This window comes from Trichoderma breve, chromosome 1 (genome assembly GCF_028502605.1).
Source record: "Trichoderma breve strain T069 chromosome 1, whole genome shotgun sequence".
NCBI lineage: Eukaryota > Fungi > Ascomycota > Sordariomycetes > Hypocreales > Hypocreaceae > Trichoderma > Trichoderma breve.
The window spans coordinates 2,414,215-2,438,522 of record NC_079232.1 but is presented as its reverse complement, the minus strand read 5'-3'; the positions used below and the strand labels follow the sequence as shown (position 1 = coordinate 2,438,522).

The window sequence follows — 24,308 nt, the reverse complement described above, 5'->3', positions numbered from 1 at the left end:
GATAAATGTAGATTGAATACTTAACCCTAGAGAAACAGAGCTATAGTAGCAGGTGTCTTAAAAAACTAGGTATTATATCACTTGAATAAATACTTGTAGTAGTGTCAGATAAAAGGCTTTCCGGTTCTAATGCTCAAATTCCACGTAGTCGCTGGGGTGCTGAATAGCCAACTTGGGGTGTTGAATAGCTACTCCCTACTTTTATTATAATTTGAATCGAACCACTAAAATCGTGAGTTGTTCCCTCATCTCATCGATCTTATCAAAGTACCTGTGGCTGTGTCACGACAAAGCAAACAAAACCTCTCTTAAGACATAACATTACCTGTCCAAGCAACATCTCGAAAGATTATCCCGATCAAGGTTGACATGTTGCGTTGATCTTTCTCTCTTTTTAGAACGCAATTTATCTCTGCTTCCTCATTTGTCGTGGCTCATTCGTTGATAATATGTGCCTTCTACGTATTCCGCACTCTTTGGGTATAGCATCACGCCCGCTTCGGCAGCTGAAATGCATACTCTCAGCTACGATGAAGCACCACTTGGCAGCTGAGATATGTATCTCAATGGCCAATGAATAGCTTCGGTACGACTTTCTTTCATCTACATCTTGACCCTTTGTGCAGCTTCTGATGGCCATTGAGTTCTGTGGCATTCTGAATTACACGATGCCCTTCTTGAGTGCATCTTGCCTTAAAAACAGCTATATAAATGCCAGTTGTATCGCCGTTTAAGCAACATCCTCATCATCACTGCCATCTTCTCCTCTCTTCTAAACTTCTACAAGAAACAATCACCAAGAATACCGCAAAAATGTCTGCCGCAACAGCAGCTGTTCCCCCCGTAAGCCCCCCCTTACACCCTTCAACACCACCAACAACCACTAACACGCAGATTAGAAGCCCCAGTACATCGGCTTCATCAACACCGCCGACGTCGACAACGTCCTCTCCGCCCTCGGCAAAAGCAACACCTTCCTCACCGAGCTCGGCCACTGGAAAGAGGAAGCCCTCTCGCGCACCCGCGCCGGCACCGTCTGGAGCCTCGACGCCTTCATCACGCTGGCCTCCCGTGCCACGGACATTCTCGGCCGCCACGGCCTGCGCTTCAACCCGGACTTTACCATGTTTGACGTCGGCAAGCAAAAGGACGCGGTTAAGGACTTGCCGGACGATCAGGTGCTCGGCGTGGTGCCGCTGTTTGGCTTCTACTTTTTTGATAAGGAGAATACGCGGAGCTGGGCGTATAATGCCATGGTCATCTATCAGACGCATCTGCTGTGCCAGTTTGTTGGCGTGTGATTTGTAAACCAGATATTTGTTATATAAATTACATGCATATCAATGAAGAACGTTACATACAGCACATGTATGCCCATCCCATGCACGCCGATGACAGCTCAAACCACCTCGTCCCGGCATCTCACGAATACACCCCAGACAACACATCTTCAACACACACCCCATCTCCTCCTCTCTTCCAAATCTCTCTCTTCATTTATTACTCATTTTCTCCTCCCACACTAGCCTCAAATCATTGAACCCCTCCAGCCATCTAGACCCTTCTTATGACGTCCCTCTGCATCCTCAATGTATCCCCATCATGCCAGTCATATCCCTCAACCCCCGGGTTAAAACAACAAACCCCAGCATCCATCTTCCCGCATAAGTGTAGCCTACCTACTCCGTCAGGTGGAGGTCAGAAAAAGCGAGACTGCAAAATGAATAAGTGCATACATTCAGCAATATAAGCACCCAATTAGCTCATCTAGTGGTGCTGTTGTAGGTGTTCTACTACCTTTCAGCCAGCACTTCAATGTCACCATTCAACATCCCGTATCGCATAGAAATAATATTAAAACTAGATAAATACAGTTATAGTAGTAGATAATAAATATATATAACTATAGTAGCAGCTATTAGAGAGATATAGATATACTAGCAGCTACTAGAGAAATATAGCTATACTTGTATTTATTGGAGAAATGTAGATGTAGTAGCAGATACTTGAAGAACAGGCGTATAATTCAAAGGTTTCGGGTTTTCTGTCCTCTAACTGTCCGCATTATTTACTAATTTTCCTCTTTACGCCCGCCGGATTCTCCAAGAAAGGGTCTTTCAAAGTCCCCTCATTGCAAGGGGGAGGAACCCCTCCATCTGAAAGTGCACCATATATGCACACTAACGCACGAGCATGATCAAGTGCAAGCATCTGCAGGCAAATGTAAGGGAGAGTAGTATCTCGAGGAGGGGAAAACTCGATGCATGACATGACAGCTGCTAGATTAATCCCGCAGAAGCCGTGTTGCAGGGGTAAACGATGAGTAAAAGGGAAAAAAGAAAAAAGAAGAAGCCAAAAGGTGGGAGAGTTTTGTTGGGAAGAAAACATCGTGACACTCGTTGCCGAAGAGTTGCGACTTTACAAGGATCCCTGCTGGAAGACTCGGCACAACACGGAGCACGTCTATTCGATTCGACATGAAACCGAACACGACAACAGAGGCAGATGCGTTTCAAGCCCGTAATCCTACACAACAACTCCCGTCCAATCGTCCATTCTGTGCATCCCGCATTCACATCTCCTCCTCACCAACTCATCGCCATTGGCCACAGCACCTCCAATCAACCGCCCTCTCATGCAATGCAAGCGCAAGGCAAAATGCAAGGCCTCAGCCCGGCAACATCCCTTTTTTACCACATCTTGCTGCCGGCGGCTGGCTGAACAGGAGGATCCCAGTGTAACCTCAATCTTACCAGCTGATCCGACTCCATTCGACTGAGTGACCATTACCGCTTCGAACCTACAACTTGGAGACGAAAATACGTAAAGTCTCATTATTTTTTTTGTTTGTATTAATACTAACTTCACGAGTTTGTGATTCCGCATCCACCCTCAGCTAATAGATGAGATATCCTAGGGCGGGTGAACTCTCTTGACTAAAATCACCACCTTCTTGGTAGTACTCCCAACGCCATCTGTTGCATCCGGCCATCCATTCCGTCTTGATAAGCAGTAAAAGAGAAAAGGGCCAAAAAAAGACGCCCATTTACAAAATCAAACCTCGGAGACACCTTCATGTCATGTCTCTCTTCTCTTCGTAGTTGTCCATGACATAGGTAAGCTCTTCAAGCATAACCCTATCCTCCATCTTACCCGGTCATGTTGTATGGAACAATGGCCTTGTCGATTACGGGGTCCTTTCGTGCCATGTGTGTAGCCTCAGAGCCCCAGCGTGATCTCCAACCCTCCTCTCTCTGCACCGCCTTGTTGAATGCCTCTCGGCATTCTGGCGGTAGCAGATCCCTAATTTCATCCGACACGGCGCTCAGTCCATTAAACTGCGAGATAAAGTCTGCTGGATCCGACGTTTCAACTGCTGCTAGAGCTCCTCCAGCTGATGGCGTCTCAAAGTAGGTGTCAATGATGGAAAAGTTTCTGCTCATCTTGAGAGGGACAGGGGGGAACATGGCATGGCCTCTGGTGGCCTCTTCGTCTTGTGGCGCTACTTGCTCGATACGCGCAAGCGTTGGCTGCATTGAAGCCGGATACTGCATGATATTCGTGTGAATATCGTAGACGCCGGCGTTGTTCAGCTTTCTGATGGCATTGATGCCTGCGTTGAATGCACTACAACCAATTGTTAGACAACGTTTCCATTAGAGTGCGTCAGGGGCCATCTTTCACGTACCTTGCCTCTCGGGCATGCTCCAGCATCCAGTTTGTGTCGTTGACGTTGACCTTGCGCTTCTTGGACTCGACCTTGCCAGTGGGCACCGGCACCGAAGGCGCATTGGTGTGGTATACAGCGCTGGCGCCGTGCCATGCAACGTACTGGTTCTTGTTGTATGGCTCTCCCACCACGAAATGATCGTCAGGGTCGGCCAGCTGCCCCTCGACGGCACCCTCTTCGCGAGCCAGTGTGACGGCGTAGTCGTCGATGATGCGTTTACCTCCCACGACAATCCTGGATCCAAATTCCCGAAACACCGACCGAGCCGTGACAATTCCTATTGACCGGCCCTTGTACGAGTGGGGGATGATATCTCGCTCAATCATGTCGCGCTTCTCCTCGTCGTCCACAATGATCTTGTAAAGCTTGCGGTGCTTCGTGAAGAAGAGGTAGCTGTCCCTGAACCCAACACATCGAGCCGGCTCAGTTGACAACATGTACAGTCGATTGCCTCGGCCAAGCACCTTGAACGTTCGGCACCTGTAGTCGCGCCCATCCAGCAGATTGCCCATCTTGTCAACCTTGGTCTCGCCTTCAGGGTCCTCGGGGAGGACGCATTCGTCGTCGACAATGTCGGCCACGGTGCCCTCAGCATCAATCACTTGCTCCATCTTGGGCGCCGCGGGGCCTCCCTTGCGGCCGCCTCGCCCTCTCCATCCTCCGCGACCTCTTCGGCGTGGCGTATCAGCCTCCTCCTTGGTGACAGTCACCATGTTGTCCCAGTCCGGCGGTCTGTTCTTGGGAGGCCGTCCCAGTCGCTTTCGACGGATCACGGGCTGTGGAGGCGGCGTTGGCTCCTTTGCGGATGCCTCTGATTCGTCCTCTTCGTCGCCATCGTCGTCCTTATCCGCGCCCTCTGCATCGTCATCTCCAGATTCCTCTTCCCTGGCCTCGTTCTCATCGACGTCCTCGTCCTTTTCGTCGGCAGAAGCATTCGCGCCCGCGTCTGCCTCGACATCGGGCATAGGCTCATCTTCGATATCGGCGTAGCCTTTGGGCGTGCTTCCTGTGCGGCGGGTTAGCTTGACTCGAATCCGCTGCCGGCTCCCCATGATGGTCCTCGTCGTCGAGTGAACAAAGGTGGAATCTAGCAAGATGCGATTCCAATCGGACAGGAAGAAAAAGAAAAGAAAAAAAGAATTCAGCTGTAAATCATATGCAAGACACTGCCAGACAACAACATCTACATAGAACCAACACCAAAGGTCTGTCGTCAAAGCAATCCCTCGCGGGCTCTTGTAAAGAAAAAAGAAAAAAACGTACCAAGAGCAGCAGCAGCCTTTTTGGCCGCCGCGCGACCTGATCTCCGGCTAGGCATCGTCCCTGCCCCCGCAAGCTCTTTCTCTTGCTCTTGCTCTCGTTACTGGAGAGATAAAAAAAAACTGACGCTCAAGGACTCAAATCGTGAGCGCTGTTTGTCGCAGTAGGAAAGGGCAAACGTTGAAGCTTGTCAGAAAACAAATGCGAAAGCCTCGCGGGCGAACCAACCAGCGCCTCTCGTTTGCCTTCCCTTGTATCGCCTTTTCGCGGCGCGTTGCTTCTTAGCTTCTTGGGCGCCATTGACCCGATTGGCTGGCCGGTTTCTACTACAGTGACCAAACCCCCAAACACTGTAAAATACACTGTGTTTACATGCTTGGTAACTTATAACCGTAAAACAGTCACTACACTCGACAAGATCCATTGATGCTCGATTGAAGCTCACAATGGATATAATGACGAAGATTCTTTCTAATCAATTCACTGAGAACTGCACCCAAGAACTGAAGAAGAGGTCGTTTGAATGTTTCGAATCATACATAATGCAAGCCTATAATACTCAGCCGTTCCCTACCTCCTACATACACTGAAAAACCCAAACGTTTCCTTCTATCAATTTGTATAAGCACATATAGAAACATTCGAATTCCACCCCATACGCCAACAATGAACCATCCTGATACAGCCTCAACTGAATCGAAGCAACAACATTCAACTTTCCCTCCACATTTCATTACACTTGCCCCCTCCCACTTTGCGATTCCAACAGTCTTACAAGGTATCCCAGCCGCCATTGTTAATTTCTGCTTCCAACTTTCGACTGATCAAACTTGGAACCCCATGCTTGAGAACTGTGTTCCTAATCATGGTATCGTATCTCTTCTGATTCAAGAACAATTGACGGCCGTGACGCAGCTGCGGATCCGTCTCGCCATACTTATCAATGTACGGCGCAGGCGTGAACGACCCGGACTTATGGAACAGATAGACTGTAGAACACTTGCGTACATTCAGGAACACTCCGATATTTCTCTGACATCTGGAATATAAGTTAGCTATTGGAGCCCTTTTCAAGCAGAAAAGGAGGCAAGGAAAGAATTATACCTTCGCATATGTTGCTGGGCACCGCCAATCTTGGAACCATCCGTATCAGGCTTCTGACAGCATGTGCCCTGGCTGCAGAGCAACTCTCCACAGAAGAGGCAAATGATCGGGTCTGTGAGGTCTTTGCCCGTCGTGGGGCACCTTCGTCTTGTTGCTTCCTCGATCAACGTGTCGAATGTTCGCGGAAGCCCAATTAGCTCAAATATGCCGGGATGACTGACTACCGCTGAGGGGATCGAGGTAGGATAACCTTTAGTCCAAAGCACTTGGTGCTTCACCCAACCTGTCACCAACCCCGGAGTAGTGCTGGGCCATCCACACGTCGTCGAATCGACCGTCATGACTGCGCACATTTCATCAAACGTCGGCAGCCGCAGCGCCTCCGTGAGGCGGTCCAGTTCATCAGCACCGGCATCAGATGAGACGTGACTGTTAAAGTCCACACCATACTTGACATGAAGGAATATCACGCATTTTCGCAAAAACACCGATGCGTACTTCTTCACAAACGAATACCAGCCCTCCAAGGTGTCAACTCCTGGCTGCTGGAAGCCTCGGTTTTCTCCCAACTCTGGAGCCATGGCATCGATGCCAGCCATTGCCTGGAACTCAACGCTTAGCTTGCTCAGGGCCAAGGCGAAATCGGCAAAGTTGTTCATGGCTGGGTCTTGAGTCTGCCGGCTTGCCAGCGTACCAAACCACAGGCCCACAGGCATGTTGCGGCCCATGTGAAAGACCACCTTTACAATCTCAGCCAAGTAGCAGAGCCTGACAACATGCATGATGTCGACTTTTCCGGCCGGCACCAATGCGTAGCTGCATTCTACCAAGAAGATGAAGGGGTCCGTCGTCAGCAGCGGCGGGTAGCTGTACAGCCGGCGACGTGCATCGCCAGCCTCTGCTCCGAAGTGCTGCGCCATGAACAGCTGGCCGTGCTGCTGCTCGGCATCTGCAATGAACTCGCTTTCTATTCGACCTCCGGGATGTGGGTTTCGGCCTCCTATCTTAATGTATGCCGAGGTTGTTTCCGCAAGGATTCGCAAATGGGCTATTACCTGTTCTGGGATCTTCTCAATCAAGGTCATTCCTGGCTGAGCTTCAATTCCACGCTGCTGTATTTCTACCTCGGAAATCGAGAATCCAACAACTTGGACTAGCGTATCACTCGCGTGGAGTTCATCGCCTGCTTGCATCTTATCTACTGGGTATCGAGTGTCCAGCTTATTGACGACCAACGTATCCCTCAGTCGATGGTAGGCGGATAAGAGCTCCGAGAATAGCTGGCTGTTACCAGCGCCAGATGGTTGATTGGCGCCTGCTTCCGATGTCTCGGCGGCCGCGGCCGCGGCTGAAGAGCTACCTGATGCTCCTAGCGTCGCCGATGATCGTGCATCTAGTTCATCTTTGACCCATATCGGCTCCAGGCGAGGCTTTGATGGCGTCAGCGTTTGTAGCAGGCTTCCGGGGAGACTTGGCGTGTCAATATCGGGCAGCTTTGAATCATCTACTTCACGAGCCTTGCTACCGCCGAATGGGTAGGATGATATTTGCTTGTCTAGGAAGTCCTCAAAGCTCTCTTCTGCTTGGAGATTTCCAGGGTATGACTCCTCTAATCCTTTCCAGACGATAGGAACAAAAGCATTGCCTAGGGCCTTGCAAAGGGGGCACACAAACTCGTTTCGAAGAATGTTCTCGGGATGGTGCCGGGCGATCTGGTGGGTATGTCGACGATTAGTTGCCTCGTAATACTGCTCAAAGCAACGATAATGCATCATGTGCCCACAGCTGCTGGCCACTGGGCCGGCTCGAGAAAGTGAGGCGTCGAATCCCCTACCAATGGTCTGTCGTTCGGCGAGGAATGTCTCTCCATTGGAATTCAGTTTTTCCACCATCTTTCTGTTTTCTTGAGCTATACCAAAGGGGCGAATATCCTCCGCTGACCTGTCGAGATTACATGGAGTCTGTGAAGCTTCCCGGACGAGATCGGGGTCCTGGAAATCCGTTTGACGAAGGATGAGACTCTCATTCAGGAGGGCAAAAGTACCATACAGACGTCGGTCGTCAGCCTCCTCCTGACACAGGATGCAAGTCCCCGTCGGGTATTTCCAGTTGTGCTTGCGGTCTTCGGCTTGTTCCATGTCCTCTTCGTCGTCTTCATCCAGATCCGATCCCCAGTCAATGGATCCTTGGTTCTCCAAGAAGCTCTTTTGTTGCTGCTGAAACTGTGCCATAACCTTTGCCTGGCGATTCATTGCCGCTTGCTTTCTTCTTTCGCGCTCTTCGTCGGCAGATATGTTTGCCGGAGACGCGGTGCTGATGCGATCTACGGGCAGTCCAAGTTTTACAAACTCTGCATTAAACGCCCCTGGTCGTTTCTGCTTAAGGCGCTTGAGAACGAGGGAAATTTTGGGATGTACTGCCTTGAAGTCTTCATTGGTGGATAGCATATCCAAGAGCGAAACAATGGTCCTGGCGTTACTTGCGTCAGGCATAAAGTTGCTTCGGGCGACTCTTGTGAGCGCCGTGTGGACAAATGATTTGGGGGGTTTCCCCGAAGCATCAACCTCAGCGCTGTCATCTTCCATTGTGGCGAGCAAAACGAGATGAAGAACAACCTGCAAAAACGTTTCGATCCTAGTGCTTGGCACGAGTGGTGTAAACTTGTGTGCGCTTAGAGCATACAACAAGGAGTAGTAAATGACCTGTGCAAAGACACCCGTGCTGGTGAACTCTGCGAGATGTTGGAATAGACCAGACGGTATCGGTCGAAGCTTAGGTTCAAACACAATTTCTTCCACAGTCTTGCCCGTCTTCTTGGCCATCTTTTTGCGGTAAGCAAGTTCGGATTCCTCGCGTTGATTCTTGTTATAGTGCGCGATGTAGGGGTCGATTTCCTCAATGAATTCTTGTCGGAGTTCGAAAGTGCCCACATCAGATACGCCTTCCGGTGGCTTGAAAGTTGCCATTTCGTCCAAGACTTGTTGGAACTCTTCTGACTCCTGGTATTTTTCTGGAAGCTTCTGACAGATCTCGTTAAACGACAGTGGCTTGAGACACAAGACGTGAATAATGTCCCGGCGCATGGCCAGCAGACGAGAATTTGGTTCATCCTCTGGAGCAATCAAGCAAGTGCGGTCGCTCAGGAGAACAATGAGAAGATGAATCATATCCTCAACAACATCGAGGTGTTGAGTATCATCTTGAGCTTCTGATAGAACTTCAAAAATACCCTTTACCCAATTTTCCATTCCGAATCGGTCAATAATGGATGCCAAGACGCGAGAGGGATCACAAACTACCATTGCCGTTTGCAAGAGGAAAATGTCTCGGTGGTGACAAACATCTCTCTGCCCGACTCCGCGATATGTACTGGCCTGGTGACGAAGACTAATGCCATTTCGAACCCACATATTCGCCTTTATCTGGGCTAACCAAGCACAGACTCGGAGGGGGTAATCAAATACGGCCATTAAATAGTCCTCTGGGCTGTACTCCTTCTTGGGAATCTGCAAAGGCCCTATTGTCATGAGCCTTGGCTTTGACTTGAGCTCTTGCCTGGTGAAGCTCAAGAGAGCGCGCATTTTTGATGCCGGAAGAGACCTTCCACACTCGATCAGCCAAGACAAGGTGTAATGCAGCCCGTGGTGGAAGCTGATGGCATCTTTCTCGACCACGAATTTGACAACATCATACGATTTGCCTTCGACATCGAACTCCAAGTCACTCATCGTCTTGAATTTTACTTCGTCTTTGATTTCTGCTTGTTTGAACCTGAGTCGATCCGCACCAACGGAGTTGAACGTGGCAGCTTTGGCGGCCAGGCGGATGGCGTTCATGAGATTGCGTATCTCGTTGGGCGGGCAATTTCGAAACGCCTCAGCCAAGTTCCTGGCTTGCAAGTTGATCTGCCTGGTAACCAGAGAGGCCGTAATCCAGGAATCAGCTTCATATTCAACGTGCTCGACGACTGCGCGAACATTGGGTCCAATGCCTTGATGAAGCTTCACCAAATCTAGGAATTGCATCAGGTATCTTGGTTCACTTCTAAGCCGCTCTTGAACATGCTGAGAGCTAAAAAGATATTTCAGATCTTGGTAGAAGTGATACATGCGCCTATTGGTGACGGATCCGCTATCAAAGGCAAGAACAGCAACAGGGGAGAGATCCCACGGGTGACCAACTTGTCTGGTTGTCAAGAATGTAAACAGAATTGCCAGCAAGCTGGTCAAAAAGTTGCCCCTCTCCACTACTTCTGCAGTGATGGATGCCGTCGTCAGCATCTGGAGAGAGAGGTTGATGATGGAATGATCTGGCTCCCTATCGCCAACGAGATACAGCTGGGCTAGGATGGTGTAGAGGCTAGCGAATCGAAGGGCCACAACTCGCTTGAATTCTGGAATCTGGACTACTGTAGAAATGTAGAGTGCACGGAGGTCATTTCTGGCCCTTTTCCACATTCGTAAGTCGAAAAGAAGCAGCCAGTCTAAGCGAACCCGCTGGAAAACATCCTCCGCCGGTGGCACGTTGCCCGATTGTGTATAGGCCGCCGGAGTCTCGAGCCAGTAGAGCCCAGGGTTTGGAAGTAGCTTTTCCATCTTGCCAGGTGTTTTGGGAATTTTCACGTTCGCTTTGGAGTATATACTTTGAGAAATGAGAGGCTCCTGCATGTCAGAATCGGATGGCGTACTCTCACGCTGCTGAGTAGTCTGAGTCGTCTGCTCCTGTGCCTGTTCGGCGGCAGGTGCAGGAACAGGTGGAGGTGGAGGCGGCGGAGGGTATCCAGCTAGAGTGGCCTCGTCCTCTTCCAAAGCCTCGTTGGGCCTTAATGCCATGTCGAGTTCAGGAACATCTCCCTGTGCGTCTACCATCATAACGTCATCGTCATCCGAGACGGAACGATTCTCATCGTCCTCATCATCCTCGTCATCATCCATATCAGCGTCGTCGTCGTCATCGTCATCATCATCTCCGTCATCAGGATCCAGTGTTAGGCCTTGGGCCCCGGCCGCAGCTTGCAGGGCAAGAATAAACCGAGCGTTGACGTTGTGCATCCTAGCTCTCGTCTCAAGACGCTGGTCATCTGCCTCCTCATCGTCGATAAGGCCCAGAGTATGAGTTGCGGCGCTTCCTTTCCTCCATGGCCTCATCAGCTCCTCGCATATGGTTCGTCGAAGGATGTGATTATCATGACCAACTGAGCAACCAGATATATCACTTAACCACTCGATCAAAGTACCACACATCTGTTCACGAAACGTGTCTCTCGCTGATCGAATGGTGACTGTGACTCTGATAGACTCTAATGTCTTGGACATTTGTAGCAGCCGTTCGACATTGTCTGAAAACACCAAAAGACTTCGCCCAACTGCGTCGGTTTCCCAGGCGTCATTGTTGGCTTGTTTCCGAGTTTTCCTACAGGCTCTAGCTACCTGATCTCTAACCTCATCAACAGTGTGCTTCTCATCATTCCATAGCACTAATGAAAAATCAGTGCAAGCCTGGGTATCGGAGCCATAATATGTTGATTTTAAACGGGATGCTTCTTCGTCCTTTAGGATTGATTCCTTTGTTTTTGTCTGACGAAGCTGCTCGGGCGAACAAGATATAACATCGCAGATATAATCGAACGCTCTGCCAATCGTCATCTGTACGCCGTTGACGAGATCTTCAGGAAGCGAGGCAGGTTTTCCGGCACCGCTCGTGTGAGAACCAGAGGCCACATCAGAGTGGATGGTGCAAAACAGGGGCGTTTTCCAAGCTTCGTCATCTCCGCAGTCGCAGCAGCCACTGTTTCCCACCGAGATCTGAATTCTCACCATGTGCCCCGTGTGATCTGTTGCATCGAAGCATCGGCTACACAGGCAGCATGTCTCGTCCGTCCCGCATGTCCTGCACATGTAGGATGCCTCACCAGGCTTGAAGATGTGGCCACATCGCTTCCCTCGAGCCGCCTCTGTGTATTCGGCACCTTCTACAGCGCCCTGAGCATCACCAAGCTTCAGACTGTCGGACGGTCTGCCCTCCGGGAACAGAAGTCGCATGTATTCATGGTTGCCGCCAGCCAGTGACCAGAACAGGCTGGTTAGGAGCTCTCGGGAAGCTTCCTCGGTATAGCGGTAGTCGAATCGCGCGGGCAGATCTGCCAGTAGCTGGCAGAGCTGCTGCTCTTGAGTAGATAAAGGGTTCTCCATTCTCATGAGCTCATGATGCAGCGTCGCTCTGCAACTGACCGAAGGCGTGTGCGCAATGCGGGAGGTGGGGGGCTCTGTTGGTGGTGTCAGCTCTAGAGGAAATGCTCGTTAGAATGACGAGATGGGCCGTAGCCGGAGCTGGAGCCGGCGCGGTAGAGACAGTACCTGTCAACAAGGAGATCGTAGATGTTGCAGCGTCGTTGCTGTGGGTATGCGACTATGTTGGTATGATGTGTTGGATTTGCTCTGGTTGAAAATGTAGGTTTGTTTTTGAGCGGCGAAGATTATTTGCTGCCTACCTGCTAACCCGCTGTAGCTGCCTGTCAGGCGGTGCTAGAAGGCCTGGCAGCACCTAAAGCTGTCTGGGAGACCGCCACCAATTTTTAGAGCGGGAGTTCTTCCACCTTTGCCCCTCTGTGACAAAGTACCGGGTCAATACGTCAGTTGGCACTGGAACAATGTTCGAGTCCCGCCAAAGAAGTGGATGCATTCATCATACACAATTATTACGGAGAGCCACTGGAGAATCATTTCATGGAGATAGTATGGGTCATGAGGGCTTCCTGAGTGCTTGTGCACAGGTGCAGAGATCGGTAATGACATCGTATGACTGCCGGGATAAGTTGGTGCTAGCCGGGTGCAGAGGTATGATAGCCGTGATTCAGACCAAAGGGAAAGAAAAAAGCTGTGAATCATTCTATTTCTCGTTGGTTTTGTACATTTTCCCCAGGCAGTCCTATGCCACACCCATTCTAGCCGTAGCAACCGGAATTTGCATGTTGATCTTACTCCTCGTCCTCGCCGCCCTCAATGTACTTGTGTCGGATGTCCTTCCATTGGCGCTGGTCTCCTGGTTAGCTCTCGGCTACTTATTGCCTCTTTTCGACTCAACACTTACGCCTCGGTTGTTGCTGTCCCAGATGTTGTTCATGGTGGCGTTGAAACCGCTGTTGCACCCTTAATTAGCCTTTTACTGCCCTGACGCTCGATCGAATGTGGTGGGTTGCTCATACATCTCCCAAGCGAAGCCGGCACCGAAAACGGCCGCAAGCATGGTGAAGTTCTTGCGGAACACGGTGCTGTAGAGGTATATGTTAGGATGCCGGAGTTACGTTCGTTGATTCGCTGTCGTTGCGACTTGCCTGTAGATAGACTGTGCGAGAGACTGCGCATGTGCGCGATTAGCTTGTGATGCGACGGCGGAACGAATTGCGTCCTTTTGGGGCTTACCATGTTGACGTTGACGAGCAATTGAATGCTTCTGATGCAGTCGCGATTGCGTAGAGACCGAGGTGCTGTCGTTGGCGGGTTTTTGAAGAGGTTAGGAATGGCCTCAAAAGAAGTTCTGCTAGGGAAATCCGCGAGCGCAAGCAGAAAGTAAGCAACGCTGATTGGCCAGCGGCAGCCTGGGATTCCGCTCCACAATTTCAACCCGGCGGCTCCCGCCTACAGCCTCAGCCAGTTCGTAGCATTTATTGACCACGAATCACTGAGTGTGAATTTTCTCGTTCTCTTGCATTTACCAGCTTTGATTTGCAAAGTGGAATTTGGTTGCTTTGATAATAATAAATTTCTTGATCAAGTTTTTTTTTTCCACCACTGACCAGTGGATTGATGATGGAACTAATATCCTCACACTCCGTAGTAGCCGTCTCTCTTTGTAGTCCCTACTCTTACTAGGAGTGTCTCTTAAACTTCAACGTTATGAGTGTCTTTCCGCTTCGTGTGCATAGCCAGCCATATTTTGGTATATATGAATATTTGATCGATAACAAATTGCATTTTCGTATCATTGGCCTCGGTAGAAACTGTGTGCGTGAAACGAGCCCTCAAGATTCGAATCTTGAGAAATGCGAAACTTTTGAGTATATGGGAAAAGCCTAGACCCTGGAAAATAACATGGAGAGTAAGGTGTCCTAACTTTGAGCTACGATTCTTGTATCAAAGCGCTACGACTTTGCCAATCGATTTCTCTACTTCGATAGTCCCAGCGAGCACCTTGTAAGTTCAGCAGTACCTGGGCTGTGGCCATGTTAGAGGTTGAGATCAGGAAGCTCAAGAAGTCTTGTTTCATTCCCCTTGATTTCAGGTCTGACTATCTACTGTACTAACTTTAAAGGTCATGTATTAGGATACAAGTACCAGCTAATTAAGGTACCTAGCATTGCCCCAATACATAGGCGTTAAAGAACGGCATGGCTAACATGTGGTTGTGACATGGAAGCCAAATCTCGAGATAAGCTCAGCCACTAGGAGTATAACGCAGAATAGTGGGGGTGCGTTGGGCCACCTTTTTCTGTCCATTGCATGGTCACGCCTCGGGTCTCATCCGAGCTTCAAGTTGTCTCGCAAACTGTAGGCACTGTGTTGCCTGAGTGCTGCCGCATCGAAACATCGCCTGGCCAATCCGCAGCTGTGCCTGAGAGGCCTATTTATATGCTATTGGAAACCTGTGCATCCGAGCCATCAATTGGACGGGTTGTGATTGGGCACCGCTGAGTCACTGCGAATCAATCAACCTCCCTGCTTTACGGCGAGCTTTCTCAGACCATTGTGTCTGCAGCCTCGACAATGGCACCCGCTACGACAAATTCTGGTATTACAACAGACGAGGCCAGCGGAGAGCGTCACATCCCCGAGTCTACTCGAGCCGACGGAAGCAAACGCAAGGCTATCAAGATCCGACCCGGCTACCAGCCCCCCGAAGATGTCCAAGTCTACAAGAATCGACCCGCAGAAGCTTTTCGCGAGCGAGGAAAGCGAATAGGCATTCCTGGCGCCGCCTCTGCGCAAGATGAGAAGCCGGACCAAGGTTCAGCTGCAAGCAATAAGAACGCGAAACGCCGAGAGGCCCGGAAAAAAGCCAAGGCAGCTGGCGACGGTGAAGGTGAAGGCGAGGCCAAGGCCGATACAACTGCAGCCACGAAAGATGGCCCGTCCAAGGCAGAAGAGGCTGATCCTGAAGTTGAGCGCGAGAAAAAGGCTAGGAGTCTTAAGAAGAAACTGAAGCAAGCCAAGGAGCTCAAGATGAAGAAGGATGGAGGCGAAGGTCTGTTGCCCGAGCAGATCGCCAAGGTCATAAAGATCAACGAGCTCATTCGCGAACTGGATGCTCTTGGCTTCGACGCAGAGGGTGAGCCCAAGACGGAGACGAAAGACGATGCAACTGAGGGCAGCGAGAACAAGAAATGAAGAGTATATCTTCATAAGGCAACCGAAGCAAGGGACCCCGCCGTCGCTCCCAGCCAATACGTTTTAATGCAGTCGACCATACCATGTTATATCATACCTATTACAGGGAGGAAGCAGCTATAATCAGAGGAGCCATGCCGCTTTCACCATTCCAGAGTCCCGCGCACAGGTTGAAGACACACCACTGGGAACGCCAGCATACCTAACGAGGGGTCTGGAGGAGTTCAACAGCTTCGAGACTTGGAGTAGCGGGGCATTGAAAGATCCCTGTACATCTATCCCGGGGGCATGGGACAAAGAGGGCCTTGGGCTATGTAACATGTATATAAGAAACTCTCCGCGCCAACTACTCACAATTTTTATACTGTCATTATGCCCAATTGCTTGAGGCAGACACTTTTTTTACATCAACATGCTCTTTGGCCCATTGTGCTGGATGGACTCTTTACGCCGCCCAAACTTGCAGAGGAAACAGTGATGAGTCTTCTGATAGTGAGCTCTTAACTTCGAGGAATAAAAAGTAGTGGTGCTGCATGGGAATTGTAATGAATTGGCGTAATCTTAGAAAATAAAGAAGTCATTGATTTTATATTTAAACCCATCAAGGTATCTCCAGTGAGGAGAGACGTACTCGTAACGCAGCACATGGCCGCAATACGCGGTTAGTACTATGTTGAGGGGCTGGAGCTGCAATGAGTAGTGCCGATCTTCTGCCGGGCGGCGGTGGCAGGGATTAGCTCAAGGCTCCAATGAGTGAGGTAAGCCTCCACGATTTCAAAGAGCAGCCACCAAGACCCGATCTAGCACAATCACCTCTGGCAAGCTCCCAACGAACCAACGAGAAAACCCACGGAATTGAAGACGAACTTTACGGAATATAGCATCACCATCGCTGCAGCTCCCCAAATCATGTCTGCGGAAGAAGAGCGCCAGGCGGCCCTCAACGCCTACCGGACGAAGCTCATCGAATCCCGCGAATGGGAGGCAAAGCTCAAGAACCTACGACTAGAGATCAAAGACCTCCAGAAGGAGTATGACCGGACAGAGGAGAATATCAAGGCACTCCAGAGTGTAGGACAAATTATTGGTGAAGTCCTGAAGCAGCTGGATGACGAGAGATGTAAGGGCACTTGCCAAGGGTCTTGGGATGGGAAGCTGTTTCCGAGGATGATGCTAACCTTGAGTGCTTTCCAGTCATCGTCAAGGCGTCATCGGGTCCCCGGTATGTTGTTGGCTGCAGATCCAAGGTCGACAAGACGAAGATGAAGCAAGGCACACGTGTCGCGCTCGATATGACGACGCTCACGATCATGCGTATGCTCCCGAGAGAGGTCGATCCGCTAGTCTACAACATGTCACTGGAAGACCCCGGCCAGGTCAGCTTTGCAGGAATTGGTGGACTTAACGACCAGATTCGAGAGCTGAGAGAGGTCATCGAGCTCCCCTTGAAGAATCCAGAGCTCTTCCTCAGAGTAGGCATCAAGCCGCCCAAGGGTGTCTTGCTCTACGGTCCTCCCGGAACAGGGAAAACCCTTCTAGCCAGAGCCGTTGCAAGCAGTCTGGAGACAAATTTCCTGAAAGGTAAGTCGCGTTTGGCAGATGAGAGAGCAAAAGCTGCATGGGAGATGGAGGCTAACAGCTACTAGTTGTTTCGTCGGCCATTGTCGACAAGTATATCGGAGAGTCGGCGAGGTTGATCCGAGAAATGTTTGGCTATGCCAAAGAACACGAGCCGTGCATCATCTTCATGGACGAAATCGATGCCATCGGAGGACGACGATTTTCTGAGGGTACAAGTGCCGATCGTGAGATCCAGAGAACCTTGATGGAGCTCCTCAACCAGCTGGACGGATTCGACTACTTGGGCAAGACAAAGATTATCATGGCTACGAACAGACCGGATACCCTGGACCCCGCGCTGCTGCGTGCTGGTCGTCTGGACCGAAAGATTGAGATCCCGCTACCGAATGAGGTCGGACGGTTGGAGATTCTCAAGATCCATGCCTCTTCTGTTGTCATCGATGGCGATATTGACTTTGAAAGCGTCGTTAAGATGAGCGACGGACTGAATGGAGCTGACTTGCGAAACGTGGTCACTGAAGCGTGAGTGGTTCATCCAAATCAGGAAATCTACGAAGAGGCCCTTGCTAACAAAGAACAAAACAGTGGTCTGTTTGCCATTAAAGATTACCGAGAGTCGGTTAACCAGGATGATTTCAACAGGGCGGTGCGTAAGGTGATGGAGGCGAAGAAGCTGGAGGGCAAGCTTGAGTATCAGAAGCTGTAAGGGCATTTCAAGGGAGGGTCATTGAGAAGGTTTTTTCTGGCGCCAGTGAAAAGAAGCATACCGATATGGGTACTTTTTAGGACTGTATAATAATGAAATGATGTAGATGCAAATGCTGAGTGAGCTCTTGGCATAGGAATGACATGCATCAGCAAACTACCTGGCATTATTTGGCTCCGCCTCCCAAAGGGATCTATCTGTTGATGCTGGTGATGGGCCCTGGTATGGTGTTGATGGGTAAGGCTGACGTGCTTGTAGATATTTGCGGAATAGGAGTGCTACAGGATTACAGAGGCTTGGCATTGTTTCTTTGACGTTTCTAATAAAGTAGTAGTCAAAAAGTATTGTGCCATGGCTTAAGGTACTATAGATATTCCGCTGAGTACATGTCAGCCCTGCAAATTGCCGCAATCAAGTCATGCGATAACAATTGAGCTTATAGCATGAAAGTTGCTAGCATGGACCACTAAGAAGGGCGGCTGAACTTGGGCTGGCGAAGGAGCAAGGCAGAATGGCGATTATTATTGCTGATGTCAGAAGTCAGAGGGGAGATAATACTAGGAGCAGTAAGGTGGCAGATTTTAGTAGAGGCCGGACTTCCAATGGGAGGCAAGCCACAGAGCATGTTTTCCTTACTTGTCGCTCTCGTTTGCTCTCATCGTCTTCGCTGTTTTTTTCTTCTTTTGTGTGTGTATGCCTTTATTGGGGCCGCGGTGTGCGTGGTCAGGAGGATGGGTTTAGCTAGGTATGTAGATAGCCTGACCGGAGGCGACATATCCATGGTGGCTTTGCGGAGATTGCATTACTTGACGTTTACTAATAATAAGACTCTGGACAACGAAACAGTTGACAGATGATGCAAAAGAAAAAAAATTGCATCGCGGCTGTCGAAATTCATGGAGACTCCATATCTCAGCCGCGTAAACAGAGTGATGCTATTCTTGGAAATAAAAATAGAAGAGCTGAGCTAACGAACCGTTACTAAGGAGTGCTAGGGGCAAATCAATGAGGCTGTGAAAAGGAACCTTCTCAGCCCAAGCGCGATCTGGATTGTTCGGGGGACGGCGCCAAGCAAGGGTTTAGATTGATTGCTTCTTCTTCCATCTAATGCTTGGCCTGGAAGACGATCAGAGGGCGCGGCGGGCTATGCATTAGCGACTTCTTTCTTTTCACGTTGGTAGCGAGTCGGAGCGATAGCGTTATCACGGGCATACGAGGCTGCAATTTCATCGACGGGCCCGGGGTGGGCTATTTTCAGCAGGACACTCCGTATTGCCGGACGTCCTCTAGTACAGTGCCGGCAGAAACGGACAGGGGTGGTTTCTATCGGGAAGAGGGGGGGCAAGGGGAAAAAAACAATAGAGACGGACGTAGTGTGTGTACCTGGCCGGAATACGAGCCTTATGACGTCTCCAGGAGGTGCCACGGGAAGGATTTGCTCGTGCGGTACGGCACCAGAGGCGATTTTCTTGTGATTCTACCTGATTCGATTTTCGTTTTTGAATCAAAATCGTGAAACCTGTGCCTGACTTTTTTGATGGGTCCGGGTCCGTCTGTGCTTTGGAGCAGCGCAGCTTACTGTTGCCCACAAGTAAAAAAAAAACGGGAGGGCTACGGAGTAATACTGGCGAACCGTTCAAGTCGGACGGGCTTTGGACGGAGCATAGTACGGATCCTGTCTGTGTAAGACGCTTTTAGCACGGCTGGAGCGAGGGGATTGGCCGGAATCAGGGTCGGGCGGTGGCATGGTGGTGAGTCGCTGGTGGACGCCACACGAGGCTCCTTTTCCCCTTGATCTAACGCATTCAGAGAAAAAAAGGGACATGGTATGGGCGAGAAATGCTAGCGTCAGGTTTGGACCAGTTTTAGCGGCGAAGGGCCTAGCCTTTTGGAACTTTGCGAACCGGTTGCTGGGGCGGAGTGGGAGCTTTTGGTTTGGCTGAAGGGTTTTTGACTTGACGGGCGGGTTTTGCTAAAGTCTGTCTGTGTTGGACACGATGATGACAAGAGACAAAAAGATGGAGTACGTTAGGTGCTGTAGATGATGGAATGTGGGATATACAGACAGTGGCACCCTTTGCTGTACGACGCTGACGACGGAGCCCCACCAACGAGATGTAGAGAATTGAGGGGCGCCTTAGTGCGGGAACGACACAGGGCGTTGTCCAGTCACCGCGCCAGATTTGTTTACTGTATTGTCCACTATCAATGCCATGGATTGCATGGCATTCTGTCCGGCGCCGGGGAAGCAAGAGGGAAGCATGGGTGCCCGATATCGAAAGCGAGTGTCATTGGGAGTTCTCTTTTGCTTTTTGCTTTTACTTTTACTTTTTGATGTTGGAATAAGGCCGTGCCGGGACGAGCACAAGCTGTAAAGCCTCGACCCCGCCACCAGCCAATGCGGCCGGGAGCTGCCAGCACGCGCAGTCCGAGATGCGTACTCGTACAAGTGCAGTCAAGTCTGGTCTGTACGAGCATCTGAGGCATGAGCATGACCTGCCGTGGACGGGCTTGTCTTGTCAAGCGGCGGAATCGTCCGCATCTGTCCATCTCACGCCCGACATGCTCAGCTCCGAATCACACTCACACTCACACTCACACCTTGACACACCCCCTGGGCATCAATCAACTAGGGACATGGGTGACTTTGAGTCCCTTGGGCCGCTTTTGGCAATCAAGCTTACAAGCTGGTGGGAATCAGTGGCATATGACAGCGGCGTGAATGGCCTTGTATCTGGTCTGTATACTCCGTATTCTAATACAAGTTCCCGGTAGATAGCGGTGACGTTGGGGCCAAGAGTCTAGTCGCTTGCAACTTTGCATGGAGTTCTAGATCGGACAAAACAAGGCAGAGTGAGTGAATGACGGCAATCCAATAGTGTAACATCAATGCCGCTTGGAAGCTCGTAAATTCGACCACGGTCTGCGACGCAGGTACAGTACGAGGTACCACAGACTCAGACTTAGCATAAGATTGATAGCGAATCGAGCAGGGAGACGAAAATGGTGCTGCTTTTTTGCAAGGTCAGGTCAAACAGGGAGGGTGTAGGAGGGGCACAACAACAGCACAACAACAACCACCAAAGATCATCTCCGTCATCCAGCTGGTAGCCAGTACCCAGCCTGTACCCGAGCTGTACCTGACATCCAGCTGCTCGGAGCCCCCATCGTCCGGTCCCTCCACGGTACCGCATGCTCCCTGCCCACCTAAGCTTCGCTGCCCACCTCGGACCCTCTCCCCTCCCACCCTCTCCACATTAAGCTGAGCCCCAAAGCCTCGCTCCGCTACTTTCTGGCCAGTGCTCCTTTTCCTGTCTTCTGCCAAGGGAGTAACAGGTACGAGCACGTTTGCCTTGCTCGTTTTTAGCACGCAAAGTCACTGCCCAGTCAGAGGGCCCGTCACTGCTAGACAGCTCGAGTACATATAGAATAATACTTCCCACCTTCGCGTGCCGCCCAAACCTAAACTCATCTGTCCGCGCCTCCCCTCCTTTTATACCAAACCAACCTAAACCTTCGCCCCTTAGTCCCAGCCAATTCCACCGTCTTACCACCTTATCTTGGGCTTATATTGGCGCGCTCTTCTTTATTGTTGATTCCCTCTTCTCTCCCGTCTCGTCCAGCTCTCGTTTCATTGCAAGATCCTGCATTTTCCTGCTTCTATTCTGTCCATAGACATCATCAGCAATCATGTGGTAAGCTTTCCATCCCACCACTCACCGCCCCGCTCTCTGCATCCGTCTTCTTGTTGTGGTGCTGTCATGACCTCAGAGACGTGAGCCTAATTGTCAATTGACCTGCCACTGACACTGACATGCTTGTTTCCACAGTGGCATTTTCGGATACGTCAACTACCTGGTGGAGAAGGACCGCAAGTTCATTCTTGATACTCTGCTGAACGGTAAGGAGCTCCCATCTTTTTATTCCCGGGCTTCGATGGAGGGGTATTCTGCCAGACTTGACTTGGAGAGCAATTTGACAGCTAACGCCTTGGTCCTTTTCTAGGTCTGTCCCGCCTTGAGTACAGAGGATACGACTCCGCCGGTCTGGCCATCGACGGTGACAAGAAGAATGAGGTTCTGGCCTTCAAGGAGGTTGGCAAGGTGGTCAAGCTGAGGAAGCTCATTGACGAGTCCGAATTGGACTTGACCAAGGTTTTCGACTCACATGCCGGTATTGCCCACACCCGATGGGCTACTCACGGCCCCCCCTCCACTCTCAACTGCCACCCTCACCGGTTTGTCTCCCCTATATTTTATGTGCAATTCTTGACCCGGAAAGCTAACAAGACGCCCGCCGCCACATACAGATCCGACCCCACCTCGCAGTTCACTGTTGTTCACAACGGTATCATCACAAACTACAAGGAGCTCAAGACCCTCCTGACCAGCAAGGGCTTCAAGTTTGAGACCGAGACCGACACCGAGTGCATTGCCAAGCTCGCCAAGTACATCTACGACCAACACCCCCAGATTGGCTTCACCGACCTCATCAAGGCCGTCATCCAGGAGCTTGAGGGTGCTTATGGTCTGCTGATCAAGTCTGTTCACTACCCCCACGAGGTCATTGCTGCCCGAAAGGGTTCCCCTCTTGTCATTGGTGTCAAGACTCAGCGCCGCATGAAGGTCGACTTCGTCGACGTCGAGTATGGCGAGGATGACGCTGCCCTCTCCGCCGAGGCTGCTTCTCAGACCGTTGCCCTCAAGAAGGCCGCCGCTGGCGACCTCCTGGCCCCCTCCAGCGCCCTGGGTGCCCCTGACAAGTCTCTCCTGCACCGCTCCCAGTCGCGTGCTTTCATGACTGATGATGGCATGCCCATGCCCACCGAGTTCTTCCTCTCTTCCGACCCCTCAGCCATTGTTGAGCACACCAAGAAGGTCTTGTACCTTGAGGATGACGACATTGCTCACATCCACGAGGGCTCCCTCAACATCCACCGCCTGAAGAAGGCCGATGGCAGCTCCAACGTCCGAGCTATCCACACTCTCGAGCTGGAGCTCCAGGAGATCATGAAGGGCAAATTTGACCACTTCATGCAGAAGGAGATTTTCGAGCAGCCCGAGTCTGTTGTCAACACCATGCGTGGTCGTCTTGACGTTGCCAACAAGACCGTCACTCTCGGTGGTCTGCGCTCATACATCTCTACTATCCGACGATGCCGTAGAATCATCTTCATTGCATGCGGTACCAGTTATCACTCTTGCATGGCTGTCCGAGGTATCTTTGAGGAGCTGGCTGAGATCCCCATCTCCGTTGAGCTGGCCTCTGATTTCCTCGATCGTGAGGCTCCCGTCTTCCGAGACGACACCTGCGTTTTCGTTTCTCAGTCCGGTGAGACCGCCGACTCTCTGATGGCCCTCCGCTACTGCTTGGAGCGTGGTGCCCTCACTGTCGGTATCGTCAACGTTGTTGGTTCCTCCATCTCTCTCCTTACCCACTGTGGTGTCCACGTCAACGCTGGCCCCGAAATCGGTGTTGCCTCCACCAAGGCCTACACCTCCCAGTTCATTGCCATGGTCATGTTTGCTCTCTCCCTTAGCGAGGACCGTGCTAGCAAGAAGGCTCGCCGAGAGGAGATCATGGAGGGTCTCGGCAACGTCTCCGCCCAGATCAAGCAGATTCTCGACCTGGACCAGCCCATCAAGGACCTGTGCCAGAAGGTTTTCAAGGATCAGAAGTCTCTGTTGCTGCTTGGCCGTGGCAGCCAGTTCTCCACCGCTCTTGAGGGTGCCTTGAAGATCAAGGAAATCTCGTACCTCCACTGCGAGGCTGTCATGTCTGGTGAGCTGAAGCACGGTGTTTTGGCCCTGGTCGACGAGAACCTCCCCATCATCATGATCCTCACCCGTGACGAGATCTTCACCAAGTCCCTCAACGCCTACCAGCAGGGTAAGTTAATTCCATTTAAAACAACCCTTTGTTATTTTTCTCACATCGCTAACGCTCGTTCTAGTCATTGCTCGTGGTGGCAAGCCCATCGTCATCTGCAACCCTGCCGATGAGGAGTTCAAGGCCTCGGATGCTCTCAAGATTGAGATCCCCAAGACCGTCGACTGCCTGCAGGGTATCTTGAACGTCATTCCCCTGCAGCTGATTGCCTACTGGCTGGCCGTTCTTGAGGGTCTCAACGTTGACTTCCCTCGAAACTTGGCCAAGTCTGTCACTGTCGAGTAAAGAGACGCCGGTCGGCTCTACTCACGGGATGGATGTTGACGTGGCAGGGGCATATTTTGCTGCCACGAATTAAAAGATAATGAGGAGTTGGCAGTCAGGGAACTTTTAACGGCTCAGCAATGATTTTTTTCTGTATTAGGAGGATGCGCTTTATATTTTTGTATGTAATCAGAACCTTAGAAGGGTTCAACTGTCAGTGCGGCCGAGCTCGTTTTTTAGGCGAAAGCAAGGCGGGCTGTTGTTATTTACGTAGGACATGCGTCTGCCGGAGCGTCTTGGCATAGTGCATTTTCGTTTACTGAAAGACATGTGTCCTGAGCGTCTGCTTGTAGACTTTGCTCTAGCGTCTGCTTGGAAATCTAGATAATCC

The 24,308-nt window shown here is 50.9% G+C and overlaps 6 protein-coding genes across 6 annotated transcripts; 4 read left to right on the top strand and 2 right to left on the bottom strand.

Annotated features, from left to right (window-relative positions):
- Nucleotides 1-813: 813 nt before the first annotated feature.
- Nucleotides 814-1,301, top strand: T069G_00771 (uncharacterized protein; the record flags this gene model as incomplete). Its single annotated transcript, XM_056167981.1, has 2 exons — nt 814-843; nt 900-1,301. 2 exons carry the CDS (start codon nt 814-816, stop codon nt 1,299-1,301), a joined length of 432 nt encoding a protein of 143 aa, XP_056033297.1.
- A 1,848-nt stretch (nt 1,302-3,149) lies between these two features.
- On the bottom strand, nt 3,150-5,048 carry T069G_00770 (chromatin remodelling complex rsc7/Swp82 subunit domain-containing protein; the record flags this gene model as incomplete). The annotated part of the gene is made up of 3 exons (XM_056167980.1): nt 3,150-3,627; nt 3,689-4,736; nt 4,994-5,048. The coding sequence occupies 3 exons, from the start codon at nt 5,046-5,048 to the stop codon at nt 3,150-3,152; spliced, it is 1,581 nt and encodes a 526-aa protein (XP_056033296.1).
- A 713-nt stretch (nt 5,049-5,761) lies between these two features.
- On the bottom strand, nt 5,762-12,285 carry T069G_00769 (putative zinc finger in n-recognin (UBR box) domain-containing protein; the record flags this gene model as incomplete). Its single annotated transcript, XM_056167979.1, has 8 exons — nt 5,762-6,029; nt 6,095-6,320; nt 6,378-8,522; nt 8,574-8,709; nt 8,797-9,649; nt 9,704-10,721; nt 10,788-11,927; nt 11,988-12,285. The coding sequence occupies 8 exons, from the start codon at nt 12,283-12,285 to the stop codon at nt 5,762-5,764; spliced, it is 6,084 nt and encodes a 2,027-aa protein (XP_056033295.1).
- A 2,571-nt stretch (nt 12,286-14,856) lies between these two features.
- T069G_00768 (mago binding domain-containing protein) lies at nt 14,857-15,477 on the top strand (the record flags this gene model as incomplete). The annotated part of the gene is made up of 1 exon (XM_056167978.1): nt 14,857-15,477. The coding sequence occupies one exon, from the start codon at nt 14,857-14,859 to the stop codon at nt 15,475-15,477; it is 621 nt and encodes a 206-aa protein (XP_056033294.1).
- Nucleotides 15,478-16,386: 909 nt separating this feature from the next.
- On the top strand, nt 16,387-17,764 carry T069G_00767 (ATPase family associated with various cellular activities (AAA) domain-containing protein; the record flags this gene model as incomplete). Its single annotated transcript, XM_056167977.1, has 4 exons — nt 16,387-16,597; nt 16,672-17,058; nt 17,124-17,580; nt 17,644-17,764. 4 exons carry the CDS (start codon nt 16,387-16,389, stop codon nt 17,762-17,764), a joined length of 1,176 nt encoding a protein of 391 aa, XP_056033293.1.
- Nucleotides 17,765-21,454: 3,690 nt separating this feature from the next.
- On the top strand, nt 21,455-23,938 carry T069G_00766 (SIS domain-containing protein; the record flags this gene model as incomplete). Its single annotated transcript, XM_056167976.1, has 5 exons — nt 21,455-21,459; nt 21,595-21,665; nt 21,770-22,001; nt 22,074-23,653; nt 23,718-23,938. 5 exons carry the CDS (start codon nt 21,455-21,457, stop codon nt 23,936-23,938), a joined length of 2,109 nt encoding a protein of 702 aa, XP_056033292.1.
- Between the last annotated feature and the right edge of the window lie 370 nt (nt 23,939-24,308).